At 49.2% G+C, this 13,407-nt stretch overlaps 1 protein-coding gene across 2 annotated transcripts in view; it reads left to right on the top strand.

Moving 5' to 3' along the window:
• The window catches only part of STK24 (serine/threonine kinase 24), a 124,474-nt gene that overhangs the window by 89,766 nt on the left and 21,301 nt on the right, over positions 1–13,407 (top strand). For both annotated transcript variants that reach the window (XM_023218038.2, XM_023218039.2), the window contains exons 3-5: positions 4,445–4,501; positions 11,329–11,437; positions 11,684–11,841. In XM_023218038.2, the coding sequence (XP_023073806.1) occupies positions 4,445–4,501; positions 11,329–11,437; positions 11,684–11,841 (324 nt within the window). The remainder of the gene's footprint in view (positions 1–4,444; positions 4,502–11,328; positions 11,438–11,683; positions 11,842–13,407) is intronic.

The following is a 13,407-nucleotide window of genomic DNA, read 5'->3' on the forward strand; positions in this document are numbered from 1 at the left end:
AACAGTGCTTCTGGCCCAGGAACCATGTCATACTTGTCAACGTCCATCGTGGGTGTAGTTCAGGGGTTTTCAGTTGGGTGATTTTGCCCTTGGGGGACACTGACAATGTTTGGAGACATTTTCAGTTATCAGAACCTGGGGTGTGTCACCGGCATCTAGTGGGCAGAGCCAGGGGTGCTGCTAAACATGCTGCAGTGCATGGGGAGGCCCGCAACAGAGCTGAGCAGCCCCAAAAGTCAGTGCTGGGGTGGAGGACCCCTGGTGTGGCTGAAAAGAAGAGCCTTGCCTGCAGCCCCCAAAGCCTGTCTCTCGCTTTCTCAAGCTTATCCGTGGGTTCGCCCTTGAACGTTTCTTCCTTCAGATTGTTGGTGGTAGAAATGATTCTTTGGGATCTCGATGGAGGCACAATTCAGGGCCCTCTCCTGGCACCCGTGTTGACTGTCTGTTGTCCTGCCTTGCCAGTGCAGTGCTGCAGGGGTGTGGTGTGAGTGCGGCCCACATTATGTATGGGCACCAGAAGACTGAGACTCGGCCTTTACTCTGTCCCCTTTTTCTTTCTTTACTTTTTAAAAAAATTCTGGAATACATGTGCAGAACGTGCAGGTTTGTTACATAGTTATACACGTGTCATGGTGGTTTGCTGCACCCATCAGGTTGTCATCTACATTAGGTCTTTCTCCTAATGCTATCCCTTCCCTAGCTCCCCACCCCCCGACAGGCCCCAGTGTGTGATGTTCCCCTCCCTGTGTCCATGTGTTCCTGTCCCCGCCCCTCCTCCACTTCCTCCCATTTCCATGGGAAGGAGGGGAAAGCTGCCATCGTTTGTGGTTGGCATTGGGTGTTGGGGTCCTCCTCTATTAGTGGCTGGTGCATGTGACACACAGGAAGAGAGCCCCAGGGATGCCAGGCAGATGTGCAGCTGCTGCCTGTGTCTAGTGGGCTACATGCAGTCCCCTGGGCCAACCTTCAGCGGCTGGAATGGTTGCACACTTGAAACTGCCTTTGCAAAATGATGACTGAGACAGTGAAAGAGATCAAACTTAACTGACTCCATCTTGCTGCTAACCTCCAAGCTGTCCTTGTTCATTCCTGGGCGTAGGCTGACCTAACTTTGGGAGAAACTTAGTTTATAGTTTAAACAAAGATGGTAGCAGCCCTTTGCCAAAGCAGACCGCCTTCTTGCCTGGGTACCAGACTGCTTTTGTAGGACTAACATTAGCCACAAGATTGGAAATTATGGTTTAGGATTCATGCAGCTGGGGGCTACAAGATTCTGACCCACTCTAAACTGCTCCAAAGATCAGTTCCTGAGATATTTTGCAGGCCCTGCACTTGATGGATCAGCTGGTCCCACTCAGATGAATAAACTGGCTCATCTGATCTTGTGGGGCCCCCCCTCCCCCCGCGCCCAGGAACTGACTGAGCACAAGAAAACAGCTCTGGCTCCCTATGATTTCGTCTCTGATCAATCAGCACTTCTGGCTCACTGGCTTCCCCTCACCCACCAAATTATCCTTAAAAACTCTGCTCCCCGAATGCTGGGAGAGACTGATTTCAGTAGTAATGAAACTCCAGTCTCCCGCACAGCCGGCTCTGCGTGGATTACTCTTTCTTAATTGCAGTTCCCCTGTCTTGATGAATCGCCTCCGTCTAGGCAGCCGGCAAGGTGAACCCATTGGGTGGTGACGCACCCAATGAGGTTGAAAAGCAGGTTCCACCCAGAGTGGAGCTTTTCCTGACGTGATATCCCATCCCCTGGTTGTTGGTGCTGGTGTGTGAGTCACAGGCCCAGCCCAGTGTTTGAGACGCAGTGACCTCAATAAGGACTTGAGCTGGTTTCCTGAGTGCCCTCTGGTAAGCCTTTTGTCTGGGTAGCCTTGCCACCCAGCGCGTCTGCTACCAGGAATGAGCTGGAGGGAAACGGAAAGGCCGTGTTTTTTTCTCCATCTTCCTCTCCAGGAAGGAGGTGGCGGCCTTGGTCCTGAGGCGGGCTTTGCTCTGGGTGGAGAGCTTCTGGAAGTTCTGTTGTTGGTTGCACGTCCTGGGAAGGATCAGGGCGACACAGAAAACTGGGTTGAGGTGTCCTGCTAGGCCTCCTTGAAGGGAGAAGGTAGCCAGGTGAAGGTTATTTTGTTTGCTTGGCAGGTAGTGACATTGGGGGTCAGATTGAGAGCAGCAGTGAACGGAGGAGGGCAGAGGTTTGGAGTGCAGATGGACGAGGAGGTGGTCACTTGTGCCTTGCTGCTCCAGGAAGCTGCCTGGTGACCCTCAGTTCCCTAAGTCAGCAAAAGATTGTTTCCCAGGGTGTCATATTGCACAGCTGGCTGCAGTGGGAGAAGAGGCGGGGAGATTACCTCCTTGCTGGGAGCAGCCTTAATGCCCAGAAAATAGAAGGGATGGGAGCCAGTGAAACCAGTTAAACAGCAGCTGTTAAAAAGGGAGTGGGAGTAGAAATGTCAGAGTTCCCAGGTCTCTTAGAGAGAAGCCATTTAGATTTCCCGTGCCATCTAGAAAGATACTGGTGTTTTCCTGGAACAGCTTACTGTGGCATGCCCATTCCCCAGGAGCAAGGATGGTGGGAGCCTGCAGGTGAATGTGTGTGTGAGATGGAGGTGTGCTGAAGGACACTCTGGATGATGGAAGCTTCCCTGAAATCAGAGCCTGGGGTCACCAGGCCTCCTCAAGGCAGGTGCCCATGACTGGGTGGTTATTGAATGAGCAACATGCCTGTCCCTCTGAGTTGGGTGTCCGACACATCATTTGAGGCTTCTGCGCTTGTCCAGTCAAGACTGAAGTTGCCTTTATTATCTTAGTAGTCAAGGGCATTTAAAAGCTTGAAAAGCATTCAACATACATTAAACCTTGGGCTGTTTATATGGACTGTCATAGAATCAACTCCAGATGGCAGGATTTAGTTTGAATTTTGAGAGGAATGCGTTTTATAAACACAGTGCATCTGGCCATTAGCGCCTCCCAGAGTCAACACGAGTTACCCTTCCTTGGTCACAGGGTCCACAGTTAACATTGCTGAACTCGAGCACACCAGCACCGTCCCTGGGCACTTGAGTTTGCTGTTAAGTGGAAAATGCAGAGAAATAAACCTGAAATGAAAATCAGAGCAACAGATAATGAAAGTAAAGTTTGCCTGGGGCGTGGGGAGGGGAGACAAGTGAAGCCTTTTCCTGACTTGCGGAACCTCCAAAAGTGAAAATGCCTGGGAAGTTGGGATGTGTTCTCCAAGGGTGAGTTCATTTGGAGTCAGCGCGGTGAGACCTGCAGGGGGGTGAGCTGAGGGGTCTTCCTTGGGTGTTCTAAGAGCCAGACGCAGTGCTGTCCCAAAGGGACCAGAGAACTTCAGAAAAGTTTCTTCTTTTCTTTTTCTCCATGTGTGCAAAACCCACCGTCGAGCTTTTGAGTCAGCAGCGAAGCAGACTGATGTCTGAACCCCGTGAACCCACTGTGAACCCGCACTCCGGCGGTGGCGTCCCGTGCCAGCCGTGGGTTCTTGGCTGCTTGCCGTGGCCAGGCTCTTGGCCAAGACCTCGTGCGGAAGCTCAGGAGACAGCTGCCCAGGCCCCTAGGCTGTGAAGTGGGAATCGGGATCCAGACCCTGCCCAGGCTGCCCCGTGCCCTGCACTGCCTGCCTCCCCCAGGAGAGTGGGCAGGTTTGCAGGCTTGTTTTCCAGGGAGTAGCACTTTGGGATTTGTGTTTTTAAAGAGAACTCTGCAAGTCAGGAGGGCTGAGTAGTTTCGAGAGAGACCACAGGGAAGGTAGGCGCAGAGCTGGGGACCGTGAGAGCCGGGGCCTTGAGAAGACACAGACACGCACGTTAGGACAGGCCTGCTTTTCTGGAAAGCTCCCTGAGCGGGGAGAGTGTGGCAGCTTCGGGAGGTGCTGGAATTGGCTGCCTTTCTAGCAAACAGGCAAGCGAGTCAGAAGCCACGCTAGGCGGCCCCTCCGCTCACAGGGGCCTGGAGACACACAGCGGGGGACAGGGGCACAGGGAGGCTCAGTGCCTCAGGAAGGAGGAAGAGGGGAGGGTCTTGCCTTGGCACTGCTCTCCCGGTGTGTGTGACACTGCTGCCTCAGCTGGCTGCAGGTTCTCAGGTCTCCTGTGCCTGAGGATCCCCCCAGTGAAGTGGCCTAAAAAAGGAAACACCTGGTCCCCTTCCGAGCTCCTGGGGCAGTAGGTGGAACGCACTCCCGGGAGCCCTGGAGTCAGCTGCGGGCCGCCGAGCACACCCCATGGCTCCCTCCCAGATCGTGATGGGGGTTTCCCTGTGCTCTGGGGGCCCCTGCGCAGTTCTCACTTTGACACACTTCCCTTGCTGGTACATGTTTGTAAAACTTTCTAGCTCCAATATACTACTGAAAAATATCCTTTGATTATTAAAAAAAAATTTCCTGGATTCATTTTGAAAATGATTCTTTTCTTTTTTATAGGATACAAAATTATGGATAATAATGGAGTATCTTGGTGGAGGCTCTGCACTAGATCTAGTAAGTATTATGTTGGATGCAGAATATACATATTGAGCCTTTTTCTCAGGAAACCTGGGTTTTAAAGAATCCGTTGCATGTATCCATTTCTTTTTCTTTCTTTCAAGTTGCATTAAAAAAGGAACCAAACTATTCCTTCTGTGTCTTTGCGTCTTAAATATCACTAAAAATTATGGTCTACTTTTTTTTTTTTTTTTTTTGAGAAAGAGTCTTGCCCTGTTACCCAGGCTGGATTGCAGTGGCACAATCTCAGCTCACTGCTGCCGCCACCTCCTGGGCCCAAGTGATTCTTGTGCCTCAGCCTTCCAAGTAACTGGGTCTACAGGTGCATGCCACCACACCTGGCCAATTTTGTGGTTTTTGTTGTTGGGCGGTTTATTTTATTTTATTTTTTGGTAGAAATAGGGTTTTGCCATGTTGGCCAGGCTGGTCTTGAACTCCTGACCTCAAGTGATCGCCTTGTCTTGGCCTCCCAAAGTGAACCACTACACCCAGCCTATCTGTCTACTTTTGAAACCAGCTGTTTTGTTTCATGGGAAATCAATGAATCCATAGAAGGAAGCAAGGAAGGATCATGCCTGGAATTATCTCACCTAAGAACAGTTTGGTAGCTTACTTTCCGAAACAGGTTCTGTTTACTTTTGTAGGGCTGTTATCTTACCATTGTTTCATATTTGACATGACAACTTAGTTTCCAAAATAAGCATATAATATTTTCATTTTGGAAGTAAGGAGCCAGGGTGTGGTTATGGAGGTCGGATGTTGGATGTGGGAGCATTGGCCGTGCCAAGGGGAACACACACTTGCCTGCTTGCCAGCGCTCCCAGGGCATGGAGGTGGGGCTGGCCCGCACCAGTGATGTCTCCTCTGAACTCTCCCAAGTGCCTTCTGTGGCCTCCAGTCCACAGGTAAGGTACAGGAAGCCAGGTGGAGGGTGACTGTACCGTCCTGGTCTGTGATTTGCTTGTGTAAAACATGGCTTCCTATTGGGTTTTGATGCAGTGCTCACAGATAGCCGGCATATGTCCTGAGCACAGCTGAAGTCATCCTTGAAGCACAGTAAATGCAAACGAATTCGCACAGCTGTTTAGCACTCGCTGTCTCATCCCTGCTGTGGTTATGCAGCGAAGTCACTGTGATCACCCTTGCCCCACCCCTCCTGTAAGTGCAGGGCATTTAGGTGAGTGGTGATTTTCAAGATAGGCCAGATCTGTCATTGCAGTGTTAGAGGTTGGGTCCTGGATGATAGACAGCCATCAGGATGACAGGGCTGTGGTTTCCACTGCAGTTGCAGGGAGAGCTGAAGGAAGCTGTGTTTTTTTTAGTGTGGTCCACACAGATATGATTCATTAAGGAAAGAACACCCCTTTGAGAGGAAACTTCTTAGGCTTGGTACAGTGGCTCACACTTACAGTCTCTTCACTTTTGGGAGGCTGAGGTGGGAGGATCACTTGAGCCCAGAAGTTCAGGACTGGCCTGGGACATATAGCAAAATCCCATCTCTACAAAAAATTTAATTATAAAATAAATAAGATGAAACTTCTTTCTCACAGTAATAGTAGCAATTGATAGTTTTTTGGGGGACGATAAACTTCTGAAACTGTGTATCTCCAAAAGGCTAATGTACCCAATTTATATAATCAAATACTGTTGTAAACCATAAAAATAATTGATAAAAATGGTATTAAAAAGGGAGATTTCAAGAAAAATTAATATGGTATAAAAATTATATTAAAAAGGGAAAAACAGCAATGTAACGGGATTACTTTTACAACTTATTTTGGTTCCTTTGCAGAAATATTGACATTATACATAAAGCGCTTTTCATTTTTTCACTCTGTGGAAATACTACAGAAATGTCGAAAATTACCTCGTTTTATGTAATCAGATTTACCATTATCTTAAGTGAATTTCATTTGTAGCATATACGAAGTTGTTTACCTGGACTCTTTTTCCAACATTAAGTCCTTCAGAAGAGCAATTCCAGTAATGCTTTAGCATGTTCATTTTTAATGGTATAATAGTTTTATTTGATGATAACCTTCGAATTTCTTTGAATTGCAGTCGGTGGAGTTTTAGACATTACAGTTGGAAGGAGGGGTAAAACTCTCCACTTAAAAAATCCCAGATGGTATGAGACTTCCAGCAAACCATATTCGCTTCTGCTTGAGGAGTGCTGGTGACAAGGGACAGACATTCCTCTTTGACTGTCCTTAATCGTCTCATTTAATTGGTGCAGGAATGGAGACCCTCACGGGTGAGGGGTCCCAGCTAGGAGACCCTCACGGTTGAGGGGTGCCAGCTAGCAGATAGCGCTGGGCCTTGACCCTTGCTCTGCCAGCTCAGAGCCTGTGGCCTCCCTTGACCCCACACTGTCCTCTACCCACCTCTGATGTTGTCGTCTTTCTCCATTGTTACCCTTTTCTGTTGACCTGCTCTCAGCCCCTCAGAGAGGCCACACTTTCTTGGGAAGGGGTGTTTTGGAGGTAGGCCGGGAGCTGTTGCAGCCTTTGCTTCTTTCCCACATCCACACCACCGGGCCCTCTCGAGGTGCAAGGGGCTGGAGCTGAGGGGAACTGAAAGTCCATCTGGAATTTTACAGATGTATGGGGCACCCTGGAGAGGGGAAGTGACTTTGCCCCGAGTTAAAGATTGGGTGGCAGACAACGTGGCATATATGTAAATCTCAGGCCCCACATTTTAGAGCGAAGGACGAAGCAGAGAGGCTTTATGACTTGAAGGCTGGGATGAGCCCAGGTCTGCTTGGGTAGCTTGCTGAGACGTCACCCGTGTACGTCTGCTGTTGGGCATGGGCATCCCTCAGCTGGCAGGGGATACGTCCTTTAGCAGCTACCTTTTCTGCTCTCCGGGTGCTTTTTAGCTTTTAAAAAATGCAAATTTGGGATCTCATGTGGAGAATAGAGACAGTATTATTAAGAGCCATGAATATAAAATAGGTACACATTTTATTTTGAATGCACATATTTGAGTGTGCTCAGTCTGTTGATTAAAAAAAATTTAAAATAAAATGGTAAGTGGAAATTAGTGTTTATATGATCCTAAGGCCACCGGGCTCTTGGAATATAACTTGAAAACTACTTATGTCAGTCATCTCTCTAGTTCCAGCCGCCTTGCCTGTAGGGTACCCTGACTTAGAAGAGCATAAGTAGTATCACATAGTCCAAGACACCCTAACTTAAAATGCAGTCCATCTTTGTAGCCTAGTGAAGGAAATCATTTTTCATTCGGCATAGACTTGTGTGCCTCCTGTGTCTCAGCAGCTGCTCTGGCCATTGGGGGTTATTGCAGTGGACACAGCAGCGGAAAAATTCCTGCTCTTGGGGAGTTCTGTTGGTGAGGTTGGTCAATTACATGGTTTGTTAGAAGATTCCTTCCTACAAGGAAAACAGTGCAGGCGGGGGAGGTGAATCGGGGAGCTGGAGTGAGGATGAGACTCAGAGGGCCTGAGACCAGGAGGTTTTAGCTGGTTAAAAGTTCAGTTAGCATTGCCAGAAAATCCCAGGGACAACCTTGGAATCTAATTACAAAGGGACTGTACTGCATAAACCAGTCACTTAGGCAGAGGTGTTTGACAGACTTAAAAAATGAGTCCACAACATGGGTTTTAAGAAATGAGATAGCATATTCATTAATGTTTAGGCCAAGCTGTCGTCCTAGTAGCTCTGAAACAGTGTCTCACAAAAGATAGAAATTCATTTCTTCCCCGCACGTGGGGTCGGTGGCTCTGGCTCACACTGTCACGGTCTGTGCTGATGGGTGGCTCCACCATTCAGAGCCCCAGGCTTCCCTTGTTCTTCAGCCATTGTCCTCTCTGGCTGCCAGTGCTTCAGGGCCAAGACCAAGCAGGGGCACGGGGCACGTTTGCTCCTGTCTGTCCAGCTGGCAAGGTCTTAGTCGTGTGACCACAGGCTGCTGCTTAGAGTCTGGGAAATGTGGTCTCTTGTTGTGGCTGTGTGCCCAGTTGATAGTCCCTATTACAGAGCAGGGGAGGACAGACTCGGGGAGGGGGAGTTAGAAGTCACCCAGAGGTGGGATGTGGTCTAGGTTTTTTTCCTGGGTCCTATTTGAAGAGTCTGCAAGTGCCTGAATGATGGAGGGCATGGTCATGATGGCGAACGCCAGCCGATGACTTGGAGAACTTGGCCTGGTCCGAGCTGCTCATGAGGCACTCTGGGGTAGACAACAGCTGAATACCCTTTATAGTGGATTTTGATGCAGGAAGGATTTCTCCCCAAATAAGGGAGAGTTTTATCTCTTTTTCTCCTCTTCCTCCTCTTTCCCCATGGGCATATAAGTCAATGTTGGATGGTGTTCAGGGCAGATTTAAAAGGGCGGAACCATGCAGATAGTCATCACAGAGCCAGCCGTTAATTATCCAGGGGAGGATTTTCCATGAATGTTCCTCGCCTCTTCTTCTTAGCTCCCTTTGGGGATGACAGCCGGCCGCTCTGGTGTTGCTTTCAGGAGACTTGGTAATGGAAGGGAGGGTGATTAAGTCCAGGTCTAGCCACAGGTTATTGATTGTTGGCTTGGGCATAGACTTGGTGAAGAAGGAGGTGGGAGATGGGACCCAACTCTAGTGTGACTTTTGGTTGTTTTTTTTTGTTTGTTTGTTTTGTTTTTTTTCTTTGAGTTGGAGTCTTGCTGTCGCCCTGGCTGGAGTGCAATGGTGTGATCTTGGCTCATTGCAACCTCCGCCTCCTGGGTTCAAGCGATTCTCCTGCCTGATCCTCCCAAGTAGCTGGGATTACAAGCATGTGCCACCAAGCCTGGCAAATTTTTCTGTATTTTTAGTAGAGATGGGGTTTCACCATGTTGGCTAGGCTGGTCTCAAACTCCCGACCTCAGGTGATCCAGCCTCCTCGGCCTCCCAAAGTGCTGGGATTACAGGCGTGAGCCAGCGCACCTGGCCTCTCCCATGACTTTGATCTTTGGTCGAGTGGATTCTCCTGCACTTCAGGGTTGGGAACAAAAGCAAACACTCCGGTATCTTATTCTCCTCCCCACATTCCACCCAGGTGATGGGAAGAGTCTGTGTTCCTCATTTGGAAGATCAAAATTTCTACATTCTATGAACACCGAAAAATAGATGTGGAGAAAACAGACCACAAGGCAGGGTTTTCCAGCTTGTGTTCTTTAGTAGTTTTCGATATGCATTTCTTGTAAAAAAGACTTTTGGTCAGTTAACTGGGAATAACTATGTTCTGGGGAGTAGAGTCTGTGCCGTAATGTCTTAGTCTGAGGTAACTTTTGGACAATATCTTAATTGGAATTTGGGACATTCCTGGCAGGCGATGGACACGGGCATTTTGACCTTCTCCGAGCATAAGTGTGAGGTCAAATTAAAAGCGACAAGTGCATTCTCTGAACCTGGGTCCTGAGTGGAGAAGGCCGGGGTGGCTGGATTCCAGCTGTGTCTACTGCCAGGCAGGCCAGAGTCTCATCGAGGCCAGTGTGTGAGGAGAGGCCACCTCTGAGAGTGGCCCTGACCCTGGGATTGCTGTGTAGACCAGGGTGGGCCTGCAAGCCAAGGCAACACAGCTCACCTATGAGCCGGAAAGCAGCGCCAGGTATGAGTCAGGCTGTGGTTTCGGTGACAAGGGCTGTCTCGGTTGCCCCCATACTGCGCCCTACAAGCCCTTCCGGATATTGAACAGGATGTCCTGGTGAAGGAGCTGAGACGTGCAAAGGGGACTATCGGGGTCTGTCCCTGATAGTCTGAGTCTGTCCCTGCACGCCTGAGTCAGACTTTCCCGCAGAGGAGCACCCTAGTTTTCATCCCCTTTGGCTTAAAGCACAGATTGTGTCTTCCTGTTGGCTAAAATGTGTGGGTGTGGGCTGTGAAGACATTCATTGTCACGCCTGAAAACCAAAAATAGGGTACCATGATTCGGGGGAACCTACCTGTATTGATTAGACATCTGCCCTCTGTCCGGCTCCGTTTCTGTGGTTCTGGGGAGCGTCAGTGGCTTTGCTGCTGTTGTCCGTTTTTGACTCACTGCCCCACTCTGCAGGGGGCGGCGGGGGGCTTCCCATCTGGTTTGAAGTGAGCCTGTTACCCTGGTTTTCTTTTCCTTTTAAATGGAGATGTGGATACCTGACATTTCTTCCTTTCATCTTGTACAGTTGTGGATATAAAGGAGTCAATAGGAACAATTATTTTGAGTTTCTGAGAATAAAAGCTTTCAGAGTTAATTATTACCTCAGGGATAATATAATCATTATTTTTATTATATAATATCGATTATATAACAAATCCCAAACTATTAGGATTTAAGCTGTCTCAGCTGCATTCCCTCAAGTTGGGGAGCTTTAACTGCGGATTAAGAAATTTCTAGTACAAGGATATCCTCAGAGGTGCCGGGCTCCTAGACCTTCTTTCCTCGGTGTTTTGGATACCAGGGGTGAGCCTTCTGATAAGGGAACCACATATGTTGGGACAGATCCTGGCTGCTCTGTGAGTCTCTGGGCTGTTTGTTTCCTGGAGCGAAATCCCCAGCCTGTGCCCCGCCCCTGCCATGGCCGGAGGGGTGCCCTGTGGTCAGCTGCAGGCGCACGCGGGGCCGCGGGCTTCCTCGTTGGCTCCACTTTGCTTCATTCAGCAAAGCAGTTTTCTTGGGCTCTTTGTTTTTTTTAGTGTCTGTCAGTGGACTGTAATTGTCAGGGCAAAATCATGTGTTTTAAGTGAAGAAGATTTCAGGTTTTAATTACCCTTGTCCATTAACATGGATAGTGTTTCTGTTTTATCTCAAACTGTTCATAAGATAATCATTTAAGTAACTTTAAGAATTTTTTTCTCTTCTTAGTTAGAACCTGGCCCGTTAGATGAAACCCAGATCGCTACTATATTAAGAGAAATACTGAAAGGACTTGATTATCTCCATTCGGAGAAGAAAATCCATAGAGACATTAAAGGTAAGAGGACGTCCGTTTTCATTCCTTTTTGATACCGAAGGCGGTGGTGGGGTTGCACTGGAGCCTTCTCAAGGGAAGGGGCCCGCACCCGTTTGTCCTGCACGTTTGCCTTGCCTGGGCTGGGCTGGCTTTGAGGGGGTCTGTTCTCGTTGGGCTCAACACCTAGCCGGGGAGAAGACGCCCTTGTGGCAGTGCACGGAGTTGTAAGTCCACGCCGCTCAGGGCCCCCTTGGCTTTCTTTTGCAGCGGCCAACGTCCTGCTGTCTGAGCACGGGGAGGTGAAGCTGGCGGACTTTGGTGTGGCTGGCCAGTTGACGGACACCCAGATCAAAAGGAACACTTTCGTGGGCACCCCATTCTGGATGGCACCCGAGGTCATCAAACAGTCGGCCTACGACTCGAAGGTGAGGGAGGCGCTGTGCCTCACGAGGCCTAGAGGGCTCCCGCCTTTTGTTCTTTAGCCTGGTGGCTTTTGTAAGTTGGACCGAAGGTGGTACCTTGAGGTAGGTCATAAAGGTAATTCTTCAACCTTAGTTACAGTTTTCTCCTGTCTCCTGCTATATTATTTAATATCCTTTGCTGATCCAGCCCACCACGATCGAGGTTTTGAGCTCAGGCCATGTGTGTTTGGTGGCGGTGGGGACACAGGACGAAGCGGGTTCAGAACAGGGCGGGAGGAAGAGAAGGGCCGTGGTAGCGAGGGGTGGAGGCGTGTGCGGCTGCAGAGGGGGTCCACCTGCTGTCTGGGCACAGCTGGGGGTTGAAGTGCAAGTGCATGGAATCTGCAGCCTTGAAGGGGCCTGTAGAGAAAGGGGCTCCCATAAGAGAAAGGGAGGGAGTCACGGAAGTGTGAGAATGGAGGAAGAACAGTGCTGAGTGACTGCTGCAGGGTCTTCCTGTTATTTTTAGTTCTCAGGATTCTCGTTCCCAGCCTGTCCTTGTCAACATGAGATGAAACCCTAACCCTTTCTTCCCACTGTTTTTCCTTGTCCTGTGTTACGCTCTCCTAGTTTTTCTCATACTCTTTTTCTCTGTTGCCCTCCACTTTTGTGAACTCTGTTAGATGAGACAAAAATTCCAGGGACTTTGCCTCCTGGGGCTCTGGTTTAACTTCAGTTCCCACAGTCTGCTTTTCTCTGGACCCTGTATGCAGTTAAAAGGCCACATGATCCACGGAGAATTGGCTTTCCTGGACCCCAACTTTCTGAGCAAACATATACTTAGATGCACATACAGGCTGAACCTTGCTGCTGCTTTTAAATATAAATCTTCCCAGTACCCAGTAGACTTCCCACCTTGTTAAACGTGGTACAGGAAGTACCAGGTGACTTTCCCTGCAGCCCCAGGGTCACCGTTGCAAGCTATAGACTGTTAGAAAGTGTCCAGGTTGTAGCTCAAGTTGCAGGCGTACCTGGTTCCACCATGGGAGGAGTGAGCCCATCTCACTGCTCTGTGGTAGTGGTGGCCATAACTTTTCTGAGCACTATGATGGCCTTGACAGCCACTGGCTGGTGAGTGACTAGTGGGTTCCCCCCACACAGCAGACCTGGCTGGTCTAGGGTGTGTGCCCTGCCTGGGAGTGTGTCTACCCCACGTGGGAGGGATGCTGCTTTGGCTCCTTCTCATCTCCAGCTACCTTGGCTGTTGGCCCTTTTCCTGGGGTCATGTAATTTTAGGACTCAACCAGGAACTTACATGTTTAGTCCATTCTCTTTATTTTAAGCTGAGGCCCGTTTATCAAAGTTGATCTGTGTAGATTTTGGTAAGGCTGAGACTAGAACCCATGTTTCTTAACTCATTGGATAACACCACCTTGATTATTCTCTTCTCATTCTTTCTATTAAATTAGCTGATCTACCATGTGACTCTGATCTTAGATTTCCCTCCCTCCCTCTTTTCCTGTCTCCCTCCCTCTCCCTTCTTCCTTCCTCCCCTTCCTTCCTTCTCTCTCTCTTTTTCATTATTGTATT

The sequence above is a fragment of the Piliocolobus tephrosceles genome, chromosome X, assembly GCF_002776525.5.
Source record: "Piliocolobus tephrosceles isolate RC106 chromosome X, ASM277652v3, whole genome shotgun sequence".
Taxonomy (NCBI): domain Eukaryota; kingdom Metazoa; phylum Chordata; class Mammalia; order Primates; family Cercopithecidae; genus Piliocolobus; species Piliocolobus tephrosceles.